The 21,677-nt window shown below is 41.6% G+C and overlaps 2 protein-coding genes across 2 annotated transcripts in view; both read right to left on the minus strand.

Moving 5' to 3' along the window:
* smpd2b (sphingomyelin phosphodiesterase 2b) overlaps positions 1-1,650 on the minus strand; it is a 12,304-nt gene extending 10,654 nt beyond the window's left edge. The window contains exon 1 of the mRNA XM_019857655.1: positions 1,355-1,650. The gene's annotated coding sequence lies outside the window, so the exon portion shown is untranslated. The remainder of the gene's footprint in view (positions 1-1,354) is intronic.
* Positions 1,651-2,134: 484 nt separating this feature from the next.
* tead3b (TEA domain family member 3 b) overlaps positions 2,135-21,677 on the minus strand; it is a 35,822-nt gene continuing 16,279 nt past the window's right edge. The window contains exons 6-15 of the mRNA XM_019856175.1: positions 15,158-15,169; positions 13,512-13,646; positions 13,385-13,428; positions 13,165-13,221; positions 11,758-11,822; positions 11,538-11,674; positions 7,834-8,007; positions 6,637-6,780; positions 6,396-6,548; positions 2,135-5,320 (exon numbers count right to left, since the gene is read on the minus strand). Coding sequence (XP_019711734.1) covers positions 5,207-5,320; positions 6,396-6,548; positions 6,637-6,780; positions 7,834-8,007; positions 11,538-11,674; positions 11,758-11,822; positions 13,165-13,221; positions 13,385-13,428; positions 13,512-13,646; positions 15,158-15,169 — 1,035 coding nt within the window. The 3' untranslated portion in view covers positions 2,135-5,206. The remainder of the gene's footprint in view (positions 5,321-6,395; positions 6,549-6,636; positions 6,781-7,833; positions 8,008-11,537; positions 11,675-11,757; positions 11,823-13,164; positions 13,222-13,384; positions 13,429-13,511; positions 13,647-15,157; positions 15,170-21,677) is intronic.

The raw sequence follows: 21,677 nt of genomic DNA on the forward strand, positions 1-21,677 counted from the left end.
TGTGTGTGTGTGTGTGTGGGTGTGTGTGTGTGTGTGTGTGTGTGTGTGTGTGTGTGTGTGTGCGCGCGTGTGTGTGTGTGTGTGCGCGTGTGTGTGCGTGTGGTGTAAAAAGCTGACCAGGCAGAGCTTGGGTCACGCGCTGCTTATATAGAAAAAGGAGAAATGCTGTTGTGTGTGTGGGGAGGGGGGCATGTAGACGGAGAGAGATTCTCAGTCTCACCATGCCTGGGGTTTTTTTTGTTGAGCATTATGCTGCCTTGAATGGTACGTTATATTTTTGTTTTTGGGTAAGGATGGTGTATCTTATGATGCATGCATTGAAAAATGTATGATCACAAATGAAATTTGCACACATTTCATTCATATTTAAAATTGCATTTTTTTTTGTCATAAATCTAGCTCGTTAGGAAGTGTGTGGTCCTCTGTGGTCCTCGAGTAGCGCTGAAGAAAAATTGTAGCCACGGCCAGGATTTAAGTTGCCCATCTCCGATGAAGAGTTTCTAATTCAAACACGACCTACATTTAGAACTTTATCAATTCCGATTTTCTGGAAAATCAGTCTCACAATCTGGAGCTTAAGCAAACTTTTTCTTTGTTCTTGTTTTGATGTAACCACAAAATGAGATAAACATTGAACCTTACATAGGCCTTACTTATCTAACTGGCAACAGAGGACAAAAATGCTGTGATGACAAATAACCTCCATTTGATCCAAATTGAAGAGACTCCCCACACAGGCACAGAAAAATATGCCAATATCTGCGTTCATGAACGTGTTTCCTGACAATGGCTGAGTAGTTGTTTTGTTTCAATTTTATGACACACAGCCAAGAAGACGCTGTGTAACTTTGAGGTTTGACTTCTGCCCTGCAGCAGCACATAGGGTTCGTATTGACCATGACATATGGACCAAGTTAGCGTTACCACATCCAACTTGAATTCACAAGCCAAACCTTGTGAATATTGTTCGCGCGTAATGCAAATTGAAATCCCATTCTTATGATTGGACCTTGTTAAGGCACTGATCTATCTGCCTGATGGAAGATAAATTTACAATAACATGTCATAAAGGACAAAGGGTTTCTGGTTTTGTACCCACACACAGTCGCAAATACAATCTTGACAACGGTACATTTAGTTAAAACTGTAATAATTTTTATGGAGCAAAAGCTGTGTTTACAGTACTTCAATTTACAGATCATGAATTAAGTTTTAAACGAGAGGAAAGCTACACATACTAGCTTTATCGTGATTAAGTAGATTAGTCGTACTGACTTGGCATCAAAATACATTTTCATCATGTTTTAAACCATCGTTAAAGGCTTAAAAGTGTACTGTATCCTTTTTAACTCACCTGGACGAACCGTTTGCAGTGGGACGAAGCGCGGTTGGGGCTCTAACAGTCTCGGGTCCAGGATACTTCCTGGCTCTACCGGACAGCTAAGCCGACTGAAGGAGGCCCACAACGTCGTCAGTTATTCTGACTTCATGATGGTTGAAAGTGACATAGCAAGTCCCTCGGCGACGCGGCTTCTCTTCAGTACTGTCAAAGTGTAAACAGAGCGCATGAAAGGCATGACATCTTTGCTTACAAGTGACGGCATTGGGGTATCCGTTCAGTTCTTCACGTCCGATCCGACTCATCGCTTCCAAAACAAAGCACAAAGATAAGGGCGATTTTAATTAACAAAAAAAAAATACATATTTTATGTTGTATATTCTAAGACCATCGGGAGTTGATAAATGTACTCATTTAATTTACGGGTTATTGGTGATTTCCGTATTATTTCTGGTCCCGTTGAATTCTGGGAAATGAAGTTGTCTCAGCTGGCTCATCGAGCAGTATTTTTGTGCGTTTTTGATGTGTTACAATACAACAATAGTGTGTGTTTTATATGTAAAGTAGATAATATATGTATGTTGGAAAATATTGAATTTAGCCTCACCTTTTGGCTTGTTTTGGCTTCGTATGTACAGTGTTTATCATGGATGTACAGTACTTGTAACATTCTGATACAGATCATAACATGAACAAAAATGTTGTATTTAGTATTATATTACGATTGTTATATGCTGTGTTACCTAATAATATCAGAAGAAGAAAAGTCGTGGACAAAGGCAATCACACAGCATATCATGGGGAAATGGCCCCCAAAGGCACCATGTGTCTTTTATTGTTAGATACATTTGTTTGATTACATAGTCCAACCTCTATTTGGAAGTATAAAATTGCAATTCACAATTGTGGCAAAAACCTTAGTAAACCACCTTAACCAAAAACAACAAAAACAATAAAACACCTTCCCACACCATTCAGAATATGATACATTATATATCTTATTATTAATTATCAATGTCAGCACAATCACACATTATTTTTCAGTGAGGCAAAACACTCACAGTCAAAAAGACGACAGAATCAAAACATGGACAAATATTGGTACTGGCAAGAAAACTGTATAAAAAAATACATAGAGCAAGGAGCATTATTTTTGTGTTTCTCTAAGTTGCAAAATACGACATTCAAAGCCAGGCAGGCACTTTTGTCAAAATATGTCCAATTTTACGGTGAAAAATAATGGATGGATGGAAATTGTCCAGTGAGACACACACACACACACACACACACACACACACACACACACACACACACACACACGCAGACATACACACAGACTTCCGTTGAACCATCTCCAAATCAATGGAAAAATGATCATTAAGTAGTGAACCCCACATTGCCCTTATTATTAGAATCTGCTTTCCAAACCTATAAATAACAATCAATGATCACATTGCACGCAGCACAGAGACAACAGGTTGGAGATGGGTGTCGATATTACATCTTAAATATGAAAAACTGAAGCTTCTCCGCATAGTGAGTGAAGATGTATGACTTCACAGCATGCAATTTCTTTTTTAATCAAAAGAAACGCTGATTTCAATTTGCTAGTTCTCTTCTGCTCTCTCTGTGCCAGGACACTTAATCACAAATAAAGCCCCATCCCCTCCCCTCCTCAAAATAAAAATACTCCTATGTGACACATATTCCTTTAGGGATCCACTTGACTCACAGTACAGAAACAATATAGTTTTCACTTCGGGCTACATACACGTCAAGGCAGAAAAATCAAACACTGCTGTCACTTGGTCTCCACTGCCTCACACCACAACCACCACCCTGGTCGTCTCAGGGCAGCTGTGCGAACTCACGTCTTCCAATAAAGCAGTGTAACAAGGGGATTGGTGGACGTGGTCGTACATGGGCAGGAGCAAGCGCTGGCTTTATGAAGGATGAGCAATTTTAAAAGCATCCATAGGGTTGAACAAATCATTGATTTGCATAGAAGGGTGCACACATACTGTAGATCGTGATGTTTTTGAGCATTTCAGCCATTCGAATCAAAGTCGGCAGAGGCCTGATTGTCGGATGCCGCTGAAAGATTAACCTGAGCGATTATCTTGTGGTGTGGGGTGTTTGAAGAGTGTTTTTTTTCCCTCTCTCCCGAACCTTCTTGGAAGACGGTTGACAATCGTACATGTTAAACCTGTTCAATATTTACAATTACAAATTTTTGTGTGATATACAGATAAGTGGGCCAAATGGAAGCACTTTACTCCCTCAGCAAAGGCCCAATTGTCGGATGCCTCTAATAATTATCCTGAACGATTATTCTGTGGTGTGGAGTGTGTGAAGTTTTTTTTTTTTCCCCCTTTCCCAACCGGCTTGGAAGACAGTTGGGATTGCCAATCATAAATATTATACCTGTTCAACAGCAAATCCTTTCATGTGATCAACATCGATTTCAGGCAAGCCACAGACTCCATGATTGTGATGTGAAATCAATTAAGCAGGGGACATACACATACCGACAATCGGGCCGAGTTTGAGCACCACCTCCCTTTCCGATCAAAGTCAAAGGCCCACTTATCAGATGTCTCTAAAAGATTATCCTGTGGTGTGAAGTGTGTTAAGAGTACCGGTAATTTTCCTTGCTGATCTGCTTGGGAAATGGTCGGTGTGACAATCATACATGCTAAACCTTTTTTAATATTTAGGATCACAAACCCTGATGTGTGTTGTCAATACCGATCAAAACGGAATAGACTTCATCCTGACAATTAGGCCACATTTTAGCATTCCCCTTTCTAATCAAAGTCAGCAAAGTCCCAGTTGTCCGATGTCCCTAAAAGATTAATATGAGTGATTATACTGTGGTGCGAGATGTGTTATTTTTTTTTCTTCGCTTATCTGCCAATTATCAATGGAAACTTGTTCAATATTGACGATCGCAAATCCTTTTGCGTGTGATTTAAGTGCAATACATGCGTACCTGTAATGAGGCAGAATTTGAGCATTTCCCCCACTTTACCAAGTCAGCAAAGGCCTGATTATCGAATGCCTGCAAAAGATTATGTTGATCTATCTTCCCTGACCTGGTCTGAAAAGGGTTGGGGCCCACAATGTACCTGTTACCCCTGTTCAATATTTATGAAAATCACTCACAATTTTCTTCTACTACTTGTCTTTCTTCTGTTGCCCCATGCTGCCTCCTACAGGTCGGACTTAGTACTTTGACAGACATCTGGTTTGGGGGAGGAGACTCGCGATTTTTGGAGATCTCGTTATGTTTGTGGTGTGCTGTGCCACTCGTCTGAAGTACACCAAGATATTAAAAATTGATATGTGTGAACCCCACTTAAGACAAGATTAAAATCACAGACAAGCAGTACCAGAACAGGGCATCAAGTCCTTTCACTGATAAATGTTGGTGTGAAAAGGCTCTAGGGCTTATTTCCAAATGAACTTGCCCTGTGATGATCTATCATTTGACAAAAAAAAAAGAGGTAGTACAAAAGGCAATTCAAAGTGGCAGGCAATTATATCTTTGGAGAAAAAAAGGCACTTTTGTTTCCTGACAAAATCGACTGCAACACCACTTCCTCTTCCTCCTCCTCATCTGTGGTCCAGTTCTGTCTTCTTTCCTTGCTCTGAGTGATCTTCTCATTCGACACCTTCTCGTTCTCTCGAGCGCCATGGCGTACCTCCACTTCATCTAAAGCACGTTTAAGCACAAGCTACTGGTCTGCATGTGTGTGACTTTTTTTTTTTATTCCTTATGTGTGTTAGTGTTAGTTCTCTAGCATTGTTTCTGGTTTTGCTGGCTGAAGAGAGGGGGAAGGCATGCTTTCACTTTTTTTTTTTTGCTTAGTCCTTCACAAGTCTGTAGACGTGGTACTGGGCGCCATGCTCGCTCGTGGACACCTCGAACACAAATGCGATGCACAGCAACGTCTCCTGGGTGTCGCGGTTCGTTACCACCTAGGGGAGCAAAAGAGATAGAAGTCACAATGTCAGGTAGGAAAATACACGGTAGCCTTCCTTGACCTCCACACTTATAACCTCTTTAGATAGTGTTGATTATTGCGTCAATGGCCGAAAATCGGTTCCGTCGGCACTTATTCTGCCAGTGTTTCAATTACACCCAATCGTCAGTCTGCCAGCGAAAAGAGGAGTCCGTCAATGACGGACCCACAGACCTTCCATCGTTACTGACAGAGAAGTGACGACAGGCGTAAATGTCCACCTCTGAACAAAAACATAAACACTTTTGCTTCTGCTTGTATTTTTCATGAGCTGAACATCACTTCAGACTAGCCTTTTATTGTGGGAAGACCTGTCCAATAATCATGCTGTCTAATCAGCATCTTGATATACAGTACCAACCGTGTTATCTCAGTAAAGAAGAAGTGCTCAGAAACACGCATTTGGACAGATTTGTGCCTAACATTAGGAGAAATTTCAAATTTTGTCAACACATAAAAAGTCTTGGATTGATTTCAGTTCATGAAAAATGGGATCAATAACAAAAATGTGTTGCATTGATATTTAAATGACTTTAAAGTGGAAGGATGAGTCTGGTGTGGTAACGTGGGAGGAATGTGGTCAGGCAAGCATGGAGTGGAGTCACACATTTTGTTTTAATCTCTTTCTTTAGTCACCTAATTCTTCATTTGTGTTACCATCACTTTAATTTTCAAAGTAATACTTCTGTCCCTGAGGCGCACATTTAAGTCAGTCAGCGCTCCTCCTGGTGCTATTTTTCTGACGAAGAGGTAAGAGCCGTTACCCTGCTTGTTTTCCCATTTCGCCCCTTCTGCAACACACCTGATTCAACTGACCAGGATCGTTATCGGGCTCCTGCAGCACTTGCTGATGAGCTGATCATTTGAATTACCGGTAGGTGTTTTGCAGCAGGGGGAGATGGAAAACATGAGGGAAAGCGGCCCTCGAGGACTGGACTTTGACACCTATCTATTCCAAGCCTTCCTGGGATTATACTAGCTATACATAAATAAAACACGTTTGAAATGCGTTCCCATATCGAAGTGTGTACCTGCAGGATGGTGAAGTTTTCAAGAACACTGTTCATCATGTACTTTTCAGGCAAGTGTTTGAGCTTGTGGATGAAGTTGATCATGTACTCGCACATGGGGGAGCGATGGATCCTGTAAACGCACTTGCCCCCCTCCAGGCGGGCATACTCTGTCTGCAGAGGGGCGGGCATGAGAACACACACATAGCTCAATTCACAAACTGCATGTTTGCGGAGCTAATTGATCCTGACATGCCATTACCTCGACTTTCTCCACCACCTGCTTCCCAAAAGAGCAGACTTTGGTTGAAACAGTGATGGTCATGTTCTCAGCGCTGCTGTACTGGCTGGTGACGCCATAGAAAGAACCGGGGCCATCCTGCATCCCGCTGCTGTTCAGGTCGGCCTGCAGAGAGCACAATCAATGTAATCCTTCAAAAAGGGACATCATATGGAGAACTATCATGGCTTTCGTACAATGAATTGTCTCCCTGGAGAGCTTGCCCACCCATCATGTGTATAATCACACAAATGCGATGTGTCCGTTGCTTGCGCGACATACACGATTCCACTCCACTAAAGTGTCTTGAGTGTACTGTCGGATTTTACTTTGTTTATGGGCAATTGATTTATTTTCTTTACATTCTAGGTGAATGATATCTGCTCATTTTCTCAGACTAGAGGGGATTGGGATGAGCAGTGGCTCATTAGCATGAGACAAAGACCACCCACGCAAAACAGGCTAATTAAGGCGAGACTTGAATAACAGTGTCCTAAATTTTTAATAGGTGGGGTATTTTAACAAAACCGCTTCATATAGATCTTTTAAAGACACAAAGCTATTGTTTTAAATGGAGGGAAATGCATATATCTCCTTGACCTATTAATTGATTGATTGGTTGATTGATTGAATGAACATATAAACACAAAGATTAAAAAATAAATAAAAAATTGAAAAACAGGAAAAGATCATAAGATGTTTTGGTTCAGCACAATTCGCATGTTCAAGGGGAGTAGGAAGAAGCAGAAAATGTATCTAGTCGTACCCCTTGGTCTCTCTAAAATCTTACTCATGTCATATGAATACACTAGTAGGTTATTCATATACAGTATTGCATGACAAAATAAAAACTGAACAAAAACACACTCATATTCAAACTGCAATTTTTTTTTGTATGAGCATGACTTATCGACCCTTGTCCAATATACAGGTACATACATCTACGAAATGCCACTTTTGTCACGTATGCAGATACTCTTGTCAATGAACCATACTTGCAGATTCTCACACGCACGCACACACACACACACACACACACACACACACACTGAAAGAGAGAGAGAGAGGGAGAGAGAGAGAGAGAGAGAGAGAGAGAGAGAGAGAGAGAGAGAGATTTTCTCTGGTCCTACATCGACCACCCCTACAAATGACTTCCTAAAATGAAACTTGATTGCTCACCCAAAATTTAACCAAGAAAAACGCATTCTGAGGGCCTTTCTCGTAAAGCTCCTTGAGGCCTCCCTTCTTCTCTGGGAACTTGTCATAGATCTGCCGGATGTCGACAGCCTCCAGGAGAGGGTCACTGTAGGAGGGGTTTGTCTGCCCTATGTGGACAAACAGGTGTTTGCTGTACTGCAAAACGGAGACACAAGAAAGGGCACAATTAATCTCGCAGGGAAATATACTGTATGTTCAGCATCAAGCTGCTTTGATGAAACATGTATCGTAAGAGTATTGTCATGGTTGTGTTTGTGACCAACAGGTGGCACTGTAGGGCTCCGCCTGCAGCTGCACACCTGTTGGCCATTGTGCCATTAGTTTCCACTTTAAAAGACTTGATGCCCGACCACTCAGTGTCGGGTCATTGTTGCTGTGTGCACGTGTCATGTTTTGTTTTCTGTTTCAGGTTTTTTGTTACTTTGATTTCTTGTGATTTTGCTGGACTTTATTTGAGTGAGTTTTTGAGTTAATTTCTCCAGTGTATTCCTGTTTGCATTTTTGTTAAATACATTTTGGTCAGCCACCCTGCTCCTCCCTGCTTCCCTGCTTTTTGGGGTCCTCCAACTACCACCTCGTAAAACATGACCAGTATAAGCTGAGGTGCGCACAACAGAATTTTGAGGTTCTCAAACTAGCACCAGTGGTTGTTGTTTGGTAAGTATTTTTTTTTATCCGATCCATCGACCTCATGATTTAACTTAAAGACTTACAGTACATCTGGGCAAAGTAGGGCCTATGAGCCTCATCCAGACTTTTTAAAGTCTGTGTAGCCTTTATGAGGTCAAAATAAAACATCTACAAACTATGTACTGCTTTTATTTTTATATGCACAAGCAGCCCGGCAGAGCAAGCAAACAAAAACAGTAACTCGTCTTCAGTTTTGCCAACTTTAAGATATTGTCACTGCACCAACTGCTGTCCTCATGTTTGCAACAATCTAATTTCCTGCAAAGGAAGAGGAATTTGCCCTGGAAACAATTTGGGAGCCCTAGTACAGCTAAAAGTGGTTTGTGCTCATCATGTCAGAACACTTTATCAATATGGGGAAAAATGCTCACCGTAGACATGTTTTTTTTTTTGTAAATGTTTATTATTAAATCGTGATTAATCGTTAATATGTAAAGATGTGTGATTTTACTGTGACTGATTATATATATATTTTTTCAGTTTTCATTTTAGTTTTTGTTTCCGAATGACAAATAAGATACCAGTGATACACAAGTGGCAGGTGACTGTTTTATAAAAAGACATTAGGAGGTGAATTACATCACTAAATACCCACTTAAGGCCCAAGTCCAAAACTCACTGCCCGCCACTGGCTTGCTGATTTAGCACAGTTCTCTAGCAGCAGCGGTACGGTGCCCAATCTTTTTTGCACCATGGTCCGCTTTCACATGAAGACATTAGTGTGGGCCACGATGCAATGCGCCACAAGGGTGAAATTTAAAATAAACGCCTAATAAGTACTAAGGTACTGTACGACATGGATATCAATGCCTTAGTCAGCTTTTATTTTCAAGTTAGCTTTCTGAAGGAATCAAATGGGCACTGAAACAGTCAAATCTGGTTCATACGTGAATATTTTCACTACGCATGCATATCACCGCACCTCTTATGTGAACCCCTGACTTTCAGACGAATGGCCATTAATTGAGTAACATGGTTGTTGTGAATTAATTGTGCCCTCTAGTGGCTCCTTCCATGCGATGGAACTATAACACATTTACATCTTCTTGAGCATGGAGATTTCCAGACAAAGATGTTTATTTTGTGTGTCTTTAATGATGGAATAATTAGCATCATAATTCATCTCTTCCTCACCAAGCCTTTTGCTGATGGTTTTGTAACCCATTCCAGCCTTGTGCTAATACATAATGTATTATGCAAACATAAGTACAGTCATAACATAATTAAACAGAATGTAAAGTAGCTTTTGCTTCCATTCAAAGGACATTATCTGGGGTTCCCATAATTTTGTTGTGGTTCTCAGAAGAGCACAATAGGTTGTTGTATGGTGCTAAGTTTTTCCCCCAATAGTGCTCATTCTTTTCCTGGCCCGCCGACCTCATGGATGGACATAAAGATTTATAGCACATCTGGCGGGCAAAGTAGGGCCCGCGAACCACATCCGGCCTGTGCATAGTCTCTGCAGCCTTAAGGAAGTCAAACTAAAATGTCAAGTATGGGTGGCTTTTATTTTGATGTGCATGTGTGTCAGCAGTGCAAGAGAACAAGAGCAGAGATTTGTTTTTAGTGTTGCCAATTCAAATATATTGTTGCTGTAATCAGAGACTTTTATGACCATTCTAGCAACTATTTCGAAAAAAAATATGAATAGCACCAACACTAACTGTGGTCATCGTGAGAGCAACAGTCTAATTTGAACAGCAATCGTATTTTCTGGACAATGGAGAGAGAGTGGAATTTGCCCTTCTAATGATTTAGTAGTCATAAGAACAGCTAATAATGTAGTGGTGTTTGCTTATGTCAGCACGCTTATACAGATATTGTAGAAATTATATTTTTTGTATCAAGAGTGATTTAATGGAGATATGTCATTTTGATGTGACTGATTTTTTTTCACCAGTTTTTAAGTTTAATTTTCCAATAACAAGCTCTAACAGAGGTGGCCCTAGTAATGATACAACAAAATAAAGACATTAAATTCAGTTTTTCCATTTCAGTTTTTCCACATGGCAGCCTTGAAAAATTAATTGGCCAACTACAATTTGTAATCTGAGACCGTGTGAGACCGCTAGCTGATTCAGCATGGATTTGGGCAGTGGTCCGGTACCCAATGTTTATTGAACCACAGACTACTTTCATGTATTTTGACGGACCGTTGAAGACACGGCGCAGCGAGACCAAATTACTTTCCCGTCAGCGGTCTCCCCGCGTTCGGCTGCCACCGCCGCCGCCACCAATCGAAAGTATCCGCCGTCGCCACCACCACTACCACCAATCGAAAGTAGCCACTGTTTCTGTTAGCGGCAGCAAAATGAAGCCAGGCCACTATAATGGTTGATGACACATTGCAACGAGCCGCGATGGCAACAAAATAAAACTTCCCAACTAATACTGTAAATGGCGTTGCTGTCTTTTATTCAGAAGTTGACCCTAGAAAGCAATTATTGTGGCTGCTAACTTGACTTGGACTTTTCGACTGTGGGCACTGAGCTGCAGTCACAGAAGTGTGTCTGCAATATGCTTGGAAAGCAAATGCATACTGAGGCAATTGAATCTGGCGCGCACATGATTATTTTCAGCATACACACTTACGCACCGCTTATGTGCACACCTGGACATTATGCTGCTCCTTCTGGTGTGTGCACCTTAGGGCAGTAAAATACTGACATATGATTATACATGACTGTCACAGCTTCTCAGTACACTTCAGTAATATTACTCGTTCTTCACAGGGGATAAATGAATATCTGCCAGTGAGTACTGTTATGTATGTGTGTTGCTCCACCATTTACGTTCAAATATCTGTTGCTTTTTTTTAATGAATTTTAGACTTTTCTCCTTTCCATTATCATGGTCAATAAAGAACAATGAAATGCAGAGAAAAGAAAACAAACTTCACTAAGTGATCATTTTTTTCCATTACTATATCTCTTATCTCAATAATACTGTAAAAACAACACCAAAACTGAACTCACAGTGTCCGGATCCCTTTGGACTTCCATGAAGGCCGAGTACTCCAACATGCGCAGCTTTGACGAGGCAATGGTCCGGTCCTGCCACACTGGCACAGCTGTAGCTGTGGGCGGGGGAGGTGGCGCCAAGGGCTCGTAACCTGTACATCAAGCACACAAATATTCAACATATCACAGAGTAGGTCATACAGTATATAAACAGTCTGCACAAAGGTAGTCTTACTTGGGATGGACTGTGGTACAGGACCTGATAGGCTTTGGTAGGGAGACTGTGCAAAAGGTTTGATACTAGAAGACAACAAATGCTTCGGTGAGACAAACTTGACAAGAAAGAACACGTTTGGCTGATACGCTTGAATGCTTTCAAGGGACCACATTATTAAAACTGTACTTTTAGTGAATTTCCTGGGCAGACAAAAAGTGGGAAATTGAACTACTGAGTAAATCTTTTGTAAGCCACCCATTTTAGAAAAGCTTCTCTCCCCACAACTTGACAGCGGATCCGCCATTTTCAAGCACAGGTCGGACTACACAGAAACACTTTTTCAAGTCCAAGTCAAAAATGAAGCAGAACTGCAGGGTTAAAAGTACAAATTAGAGTTCACTTCAGAGAAGCAGCACCCCAAAGTATTCGTGCTTCAGTATTCACAAATCAAAACTACCCGTAATCGTTTTTTGTCTGTGGAACTACTTTTTGTTCTTTTAGTAATGTCCAATAATGCCACAAAATGGCACCAAAGCCCGTGCTAATGGAAAGTAGTAACAGGTGTCGAGGTGGTATTGTTACAGTTACAGTATAAATTGTACCTCAACCGAGAGACAAAATTGTGTGTCTGTTCATTTTACCGAGAGTCTTCAGTGTACATGGGCACTTCCAAATATCTAATAATCTGGAAATCCTTTATTTGTATAAATAATGTAATGAGTAATAATTGTAACGAGTAGCAGCAGGCCTCAGTCTTTACTGTAATTAACAAGTGGAATTTAGAAACAGAGTGATGAAGCGCTGCCTTCACAAGGGAAAATACAAATGATGCCTTTTATTTACACGTTATCTGTTTTTTCATTCGCATTTTGGCTTGCTCCGCTCCTAGTTGTCATGGTAACAAAAGCCGTCAGGCCGCCTTGTCACACCCCGCAATAGGGCTTTGTGGAGTGAAACTTAAAGAGAAATCAACCCCAAAAATTTTCATTACACTATGTTCTATATGCTCCATTAGTTGAAAGACGCATTCTGATTAATATTGTGTTTAAGGAATATGAATTAAGCAGGAAAATCCACTGTCATTCTTGATTCTTGGGAATATTGTTTTGACAGCAGGCCCAAAACATGTCATTAAATTGTGGGGAGAAAAACAACAACATATGTCTCCTTTAAATGTTGACTGCTAGTTGGTGTACAAGTAAGCATGTGTTGCTGCACCAGCAAAGCGTAAGTCCACCTGCTTCATTGTGTTCCAACCTTGAATAAGACAAACAAAAGAGCATGGGGCCGCGTTTGGTTGTATTTTTGGGGTGATAGAATTTAGAAGTCAATCAGGTGCAGGAAACATACAAGAGAAAGAGTGTGGAAGTTAGTAGCAGTGCTATGGTGCTCACGACAGGAGCTCAGCTATCGAGGCGAACTTACGCATGGCTGGTGCGACCAAGCCCAGGAGTCCTTCCCGGGTTGAGCTCTAGAACCAGCCTGATGTGCAAAAACGTCACGTGTTAATTATGCTTTGCAATGCCGCTAATGATTTATGCATCTGCGACAAAGTTGTCTACTGTCATAAACCCTGGCGTCCCAAACACCCCTTCACCCACCTCACCCACCCCCCGAGTTTTAGGGGGCGGGGGGTTCTACTTACTCCTGAGAGGGTCCAGGCTGTCCCGGAACTGCAGTGGGCCAGAACTGGAAAATGATAGGGGGTTTTCAGCTTCAAAAAATAACATGTGAAACAAAGCAGGACTGTTGTTGGGGGGGGGGGGGGCCACCTCGGTTGGCGGGTTTGGCGGGTAGGGTGCAGGGGGCACTGGTGGAAGATGATTCTTGATCATGCTGGGCGAGACGATCTGTGCCGACGAGAGCGCCGCCATATTCTGCAGGGCTTTGTCTTTGGATGCCTGATCCTGTGTGACGGCACATGGGAAGCAGGCACGTCAAGCACAAGGGGGCGCCACAATGTGCACAGGACTCCTAAAGCGGGGTACACACATACCCATAATGGGGCCAAATTTGAGTCGTCAGCAAAGGCCCAATCGTCCGCAAAGAATTATCCTGCGAGATTATCCTGAAGTGTGTGGTGCATGAAGGGTGATTTTTCTGTCGGGCTGACAATCGTAAATCCTAAACCTGGTCAATATACTTGATGAGTTGGGCCCAGCCATTCACTCTGTGATTGTAATGTGAAATGGAGGGACAGCCAATTAAGGCCACGTTTGAGCATTTTCCCTCCCTTTCCATCAAAGTCAGCAAAGGCCCGAAGATCAGATGTTTATAAAAGATTATCCTGTGGTGTGAGGTTGCATATATGTTGGTATTAGAAACATGACGCATTAAATATCTGTCAAGTAAATAATGAAATAACTATTTGTTCACTACTTTGTGGATTTTGTCTGATGCTGGGGCGGTATGGAACATAAATGCTGCAAAATAAGAGGGATCACTGTCCTGATAAATTATCCTGGAGTGTGTGTGTGGGGGACTCCTGGGGGGAGGGGTGGGCGCTAAGTGTTCGATGTTCAAGTATTTACAATCACAAATCCCTATGTGTGTGGTCAGCAGTGAGTTGGGTGGAGCCAAGGACTCCTGGATTGTGACATGAAACTTAACGATAGCCAAGGTCAGCAAAGGGCTGATTGCTGGATGCCTCTACAAGATTATCCTCTGCGATAGTACTACAGTGTGGGGAGTGTTAACATGGATTTTCCCTCCCTGATCTGGAGATATGAATAGGTGTGTGGTGCTCTGTCTTGGTCCTCAACATTTTAAGAAGAAGTAAAGATTGTTGTATGTGTGTACCGCGCTTGACTTTCTGTCTAAACTCAGTTGTACATAGGCATTAGTAGTGAGAAAGAAACTCGAGATAATGCTAAAGACAGCTTCAACTGCTCATTTAAACTGAAAGCAAAGTAAAAGCGGAGCGTTATTGCGATCACCATAGAACCAAAAGGATGAGGAGAGCAGTATTGCACTGATGAATGTTTGTAGAACAGCATACGAAACAACAGTTGAATCATGATGTAGTCACATTATTTTAAATCTAAAAGTTGGGAATGACAAGTAACATATGGCCTTAAAGTTGAATTGTTTAAAGCTGGTTTTTTTTTGCGGTTTTTTTTTTTTTTTTTTGCGTTTTTGTCTGCAAAAGCACCAAGCTTTTGTCTCAAGAGACAAGAGCCCCAAAACAACAAAGCAGCACCTCAAAAAAGCAAGCGAGGATGCAAAAAAGTATTCAAAAGCGCGGCTGTTTCCTGAGCACCGCGCCTTCTTTTGGGGAAGCGAAGTAGGTAGGGAGGCAGGGGCAAGGGTGGGGTGGGGGGGGGGATGCCATGCCAGCAGAGGGCCATACGGAGGTGCATTGATGACGATGATGCGAGTAGGGGAAGCATAGCATACGGCACGAATGAGATTCACTTACCAAATTCATCGCCTAAAGCAACACAAAAAGAGAAAAGAACCGTTAGTTTGATGCATTTAATCGGAGTTATGGGCCATATGGAAATGGACAGTGTAGTCTAATACATTAGTGTGCCATGGGAAATAACTTCATGTATTTGGGCCAAAAATTACAAACCCTATCTCCAACAAAGGTGGGAGCAGGTGTAAAGTGGACATAACAACTGAATACAATCATTTTCAAATACTTCTCAACCTACACTCAATTGACCATACTCCAAAGTAATTAAATTCTCAAACTGATACACTCTGATAAACATATTTATTTATTTATTTGCTTTGGGGGAATTGAGTTTGATGTCTGCAGCACCTTTCAAAAAAAAACTCGTAACTTATCACTGAATTACATCACCTTCCCTTTCAACAATACTCATAAGCTTTTGGGAACTGAGGAATTAAGAAGCAAGACGATATATATCAGGTTTCAGGTTCAATTGACATGTTTAACTTACTCTCTCTTAAGTTTCAATTGATTGGATATTCCAAAAAAATCCAACATCAAACTGGTCACATTTTTAGCAATACTCCATCAAGAATAAGTCATGCTAGCAATGCAGTTGCATCGGCCTTGTCCACACACACACACACACACACATATACTTTATATATGTATGTATATATACAGTATATATCCATCCATTCATTTTCTGATTCGCTTCATCCTCACAAGGGTCGCAGGGGGTGCTGGAGCCTATCCTAGCTGTCTTCGGGCAGTAGGCGGGGGACACCCTGAACCGGTTGCCAGCCAATCGCAGGGCACACAGAAACGAACAACCATTTGCGCTCACACTCACACCTAGGGACTATTTGGAGTGTTCCATCAGCCTGCCATGCATGTTTTTGGAATGTGGGAGGAAACCAGAGTACCCGGAGTAAACCCACGCAGGCTCCCCGGGGAGAACACGCAAACTCCACACGAGGAGGCCAGAGCTGGAATTGAACCCGGTACCTCTGCACTGTGAGGTGGGCGCGCTAATCATTGGACCACCGGGCCGCCTCTCCCTCTCCCTCTCCCTCTCTCTCTCTTTATATATATATAAAACAGAAATAAGTGATTTCCAGTAGTTACACCAAATACAAAATATTGACTGAGTACTTAGTGATGGGGCCCCGTTTTCATGCCCAGTGCGCAAGTTCGGTCAAACTGTGCGGATAAGTTTTCTTTTTGTAGGACACATGCAGTTAGCAATGGGTATTTGTACAGTTATGGGCATGAACACAGCCGAAGTGCTTCCAGGCCAATGAAAGCTGCTCCTCTTCTTCACTTTGACTCCAGCGCAGGAAAGGCGCACCATTTACATGGCGGATGCAGAAACTGACTTGCTGGAGTTCATGCAGGAGAGACTGACGTGTGCAAAGTACGTATGTAACAAACTGTAAGATCTACACTTGTGGATGATGTGTAGTTAGCAAGGGTGATCACAGATTACCGCTGTGAAGTGAGCACTTGGGCTCGGTTCACACAGCAGGTGTGAGGCCTAATAAAGATTTTTTGTTCAATCCGATTTTTCTTTTGTGCTCATTCATATTAGGAAAACAAATGTGACTTCTAATTTGAATGGAACGCATCTGTGATGTGACATGCATGCGCACAAAGCACGATGTCGAGTGATGTGGATTAAAAAAAAAAAGTCATGTGGCAGTGTTTACGGAAGTACATGGGATCCTGCGTGTAGGAGCTCATTTTATCAGCATATAAGGAAAGAGTAGCGAGATGGGAGAGGTGGAAATATTTGAGGAATATGAGGAGATGCTCCTTGATCTCCTCGGGTGATGGAGACATCCACTAAAAATGACGTCACATCATTGCCGCGCGTAACAAATGAGCCGCTTGCATGAATGAACTATTACTATCACCACAAATGTCTACTTTGTGCTTCATGTTTCAGGTGACATTAAATTAAAGTCAAATGAAACATCTTTGCAAATTAACAGTCATCTCACGCATCGCCCCCCACCCGCACGGAGTGCATATTTGGCTTTTGATATCGGTCAGATATACAATACAATACAATACAATACAATACAATACAATACAATACAATACAATACAATACAATACAATACAATACAATACAATACAATACAATACAATACAATACAATACAATACAATACAATACAATACAATACATGCTGATTTATATAGCGCTTTCACAACAGCGGCAGCTGTAACAAAGCGCTTAACAAAACAGTTAACATAAAGTAAAATAATAAACACAACACATAACATAAAACACGGACAGTCGTGCAGTCCTAACCACTTTTCCGGGACATGCTTTGTTGTTTGAAGCAGTTTGAGATGAAAGAGGAGAGAATCAAAGTGTCCTTTCACCAGTGGATCAGAGACGTCATGCTCAAAATGTGCACACGTTGGCTACAAGCTAAGTTTCAAAGTCAACAAGCTGTAGCATCCATTGACGAAAAAAGAGATTGGTTCACTTCTCCTGTCCCATGGAAATCCATTTCAATTCCAAGCGGCGACTCTCGGTTCCAAATACGCATCGGCGCTCTGCGCCAACGCTCCTCTCTCCTCATCCTCAACTTCAAGCCATCCATCCAGCCGCACCAACGCCGACTGTCTCCAACAGCGGTCATCTCCACTGAACAAAACGGGGTTGTGAAAAATGCTGCCCATTACAGGCGCAAAAAACACAAGCGCCCCAGGTCTGTCCAGCACCGACAGTCAATGGCGCCGACATTTCTCCCAATCAAAATCTGTGCTGGTACAGGCGTGCTGCCGAGAAGGCGCAACCACCAAGCACATATACTTCTCCTTTGACGAATGTCGTGGCCAAAAAACGCTGAAAACAGTCCATATCAGGTCCACACGATGAAACAACAAACAAAATGTGACAAAACAAAAGACAAAAACAACAAAAAAAGAACAAAAAAAGCAAGGCTCTTGAAGAGCACTTGCAGAAGGCTGCCTACTCGGGCGCCATAAGGTATGCACAGATGAGCGTTGTTACTAACCTGGCAAGCGCCAGATGGATAATGTGAATCACTAAAAGGAGTTCGCCACAATATCAATGTGAGACTGCTCCAATCTCGTCTGCTCGGGAAAGGCGGGACATTCAGTACAATACTTGTTTGGGCAATGCAGCGACTTGTGCATGCCTACCAAACTTTTGCTTTGACCAATCCCGTCAATGGATGAAAATGGTGTCACCCTCATGCACCTTGTTTGACCAGCTGAGTCCTGTTATCTCGATGATGGGTACAGATGGCATGATGGCGCCATTTTTGGAATGTAAATATGTGGCGAAAGAGCGTCTTGAATAACACGACATTGATTTTTTTAAATCAAACTGATTGTCAACCGAGAACATTTTTCTTCACGGTTGCATATCCAGCCTACAAACACAACTGTTGCTTTAGTGGTGCTGCTCAGAGTAAATCAGCTGGCTCAGGACAAGATGAATTCTCTGAGATTCACAAATATCGCGCAAATTCATCGTGCATGTGAGGTTACGTTCATATTGCAGATGGATCACATACATATCCAATTTATATCCACAAACGAAAGAGCACCAGGTTGAATTTGAAATAATCTGAATTGTACTAAAAAAAAAAGAAAAAAATCAAACACGTGTTGCATATGGGGAAAAAAAAGAAAAAATCTTAATTGAACTGCAGTGTATCCCTACCCTTGGGCTAGTTTCACATAGCAGGCAAATCCGACCCAGATCAGATTTTCTCACCCTCCTCATACACGACCTGCAACTGATTTTTTTATGACAGTCTCATTTCTGATTTTTTTCAAATCCAACCTGGTCGACTTTGGCTTGGTTCATACTGCAGGCAAATGCGACCCACATTGTACAGGTTTATTTGCTAACTCGGTTTCTGCATGGCTTCTCTTTTGAATTCCATCTATGCGAATCCTCTCAGACGCCCATGAAAATGCACTTTCTATAAGTATATACATTTTTTCATAAGGTTTTAATTAATTCTTAGACTGCATTATTAGAGCACTGTGACCAACATCAAATGTTAATTTGCTAACTCAGTTTGGGCAATGTGCTGATTTTCTCCATTACGTTATTTCATGCATATGCTGTACTTATTTCAATGTATGTATGATGTACCTACTTTCATCAACTGAAAAAGATACAATAGAATGCTGTGATTATACGGTGCAATATTAAATGTCATTTTAACCTTTACGATTCTGCACTTCGAATGATTTCGAACAAAGACTGCACAACAGGGAGTCAGTTTTATGATGCACTTTTGTTAGTTTATGACAAATAAATCCTAAATTCTGAGATCGTTCTTTATGTTTTATTTTGGACTTAAATTCTGTATTGCAGGGTGACTGTCCTGTCTTTTGTTAGAAATAATTGAAAGCTCTTATTTGAAACGTATCTGTCATTAGTTTAATTGAAATGTTTGTATAAAAAGTATGAGTGGTATCAGGTACGTGATATCGGTATTGGTAAGTACTAAAGAATTGAGTACCTGTACTGGTATTGGTCTGGAAATAAAAAAAAGTCGTATTGAACATCCCGAAAAATTTCAGCCACCAAATTCTCAGGTGCGCTAAGGGGTGTGTAAAAGGAAATGCCCTCGGTCTGCATGAACGCATAGCATGGTGCAACGTGAGCAGCCAAATTCCCAAACACACTAAATAAGGCTTAGACCTGCACGAAAATCATGATGTGCCAGGTTTTACTTCCGGGCTCACTTGCACCATCCACAAAAAAAGGAGCCTATGGTGTTGCCTTGTGTGTTTTTTTTTCAGGCTGAACACTGACTTGTGAACATAATGGATGTACCATATAAACAGGAGGGCAAAGAAACTTGCCTAATGACTCAACACTATTGTTAAAGAGCTTAGAAAAGCTGCACTTTCTTTCAAGTTAAAGTAACTTGTCTACATGTTTCTGCTGCAGCTGTATTAGTTATGTACCAGTAAGAGGTTAATGTCACATTGTGTGCATATGATATAAAGGTGAATTTTCATTTGGGGGGAAAAAAACCCAAACATAAAAGGCAATAAGAGAAGAGAGAGCGGAAGATGTTTTTTTTTTCATGTGCATCTTTACAAACATGAAGAGAGGAGCTACAGGGTCAGAGATGAAGGAATGGAGACAAGTCTCAGAGGTTGTTGAAGAGCATGCTGCAGAAGCGTGAAAGACAAAAGCTTCTCATGGGCTATTCGTAACAGCGTGTGTTGCGTTCGTTTAAGTGGAGACAGCCTCTATGCTTTAAAGGAGACATATTAGGCATTCATTTCATCATTGAAAATAGTTCCTCGGTATCCAGGCAGCGGTCGAAAATGATAACCCAAAGAGTTTCCCATGGGTGTCTCAAGTTTATCAGACAAGTTGAATGAACCAAGTCAAGAACGGCTTTTGCTACCATGATGACAAAGGCGGAGATAACTAGGCTGTTGAGCTCAGAACTCAGCCTGTTTTGAGGGGGTTGTTTTATCTCATGCAAATGAGCCACTGCTCACAACTTTGGGAGGGGTTTGAAATAAGACAAGCTGCTACTCCCTCTTCATAGTGGGAAGAAAGAAGTAAGCACTTGTGAAAACAATAAAAGCATCAATTTTATTTCCAGTTGTGGAGGCAGCACTTCATCATTTAGCTGCAGAATTACACTTGTCAATTAGTGTCGAGATATATCCTTACAGGACTGCAGCTTTGACCTGTGTGTTTTCGTATAGGGCACATCTTTGCCCAACTTGCCCAAGTCAAGGGTGGGGAGACTCGGTGCGGACGCAGTGTTATGTAAATTAGCACCACTGTAACAATCCGGCAAAAATTCTGAACAGTTTCCTTCCTGACACATTTTTGGAAACGGCAGCTCACAAAAGACTCACTTGATCGTACAATCTTACACTTAATGGGTGGGCAAGACCCTCCATGAACCCAACTATTTGTGTACGGGAGGTCCTCTCTTGAAGACAGTACAGTACTGAATCACTTGCGGCCTGCAAGTAAACTAAAAGAATATGTGGACACACAGCAGAAGGTGGCACACTCGGTTACCGCCAAACTTATTGTTGTTATATATTTACGGATGACTGTTTTTTTAAGGGTTTATTTATTTATTTTTATACAAATACAGGTATTTACTGTAATGATAACTTTACAACCGTGTCAGCGCAGACTACTGAAATTCCATATTACATTTGGAGTACGTTGCTGCCGCCGAAGGAACACGACGTAATCCGAGTGGTGTTACTTATTGACTGTAAACCAAATATTTTAACTTTAATTCGCCTAATGTGAAAAGCAATGTGTAGGCCACCACCAACTAGTGGCCTGGCATGCACCTTAAAACGTTTTGGTCGATTTTGTGTGAGACTAGGGATTGTATTGTATTAACAATGTTGTCATTTGCGCATAAAAACATTTCTCTATTTCTGGTACCTGCTTGTCTTTACAAAGTTTGAAAACATGCCTATAATGCAGGGGTCCCCAACCGCCGGTCCGCGGACCGGTACCGGTCCGCCGGGCATTTGGTACC

Source organism: Hippocampus comes, unplaced genomic scaffold, assembly GCF_001891065.2.
Source record: "Hippocampus comes isolate QL1 unplaced genomic scaffold, H_comes_QL1_v1.1 scaffold17, whole genome shotgun sequence".
Lineage (NCBI taxonomy): Eukaryota > Metazoa > Chordata > Actinopteri > Syngnathiformes > Syngnathidae > Hippocampus > Hippocampus comes.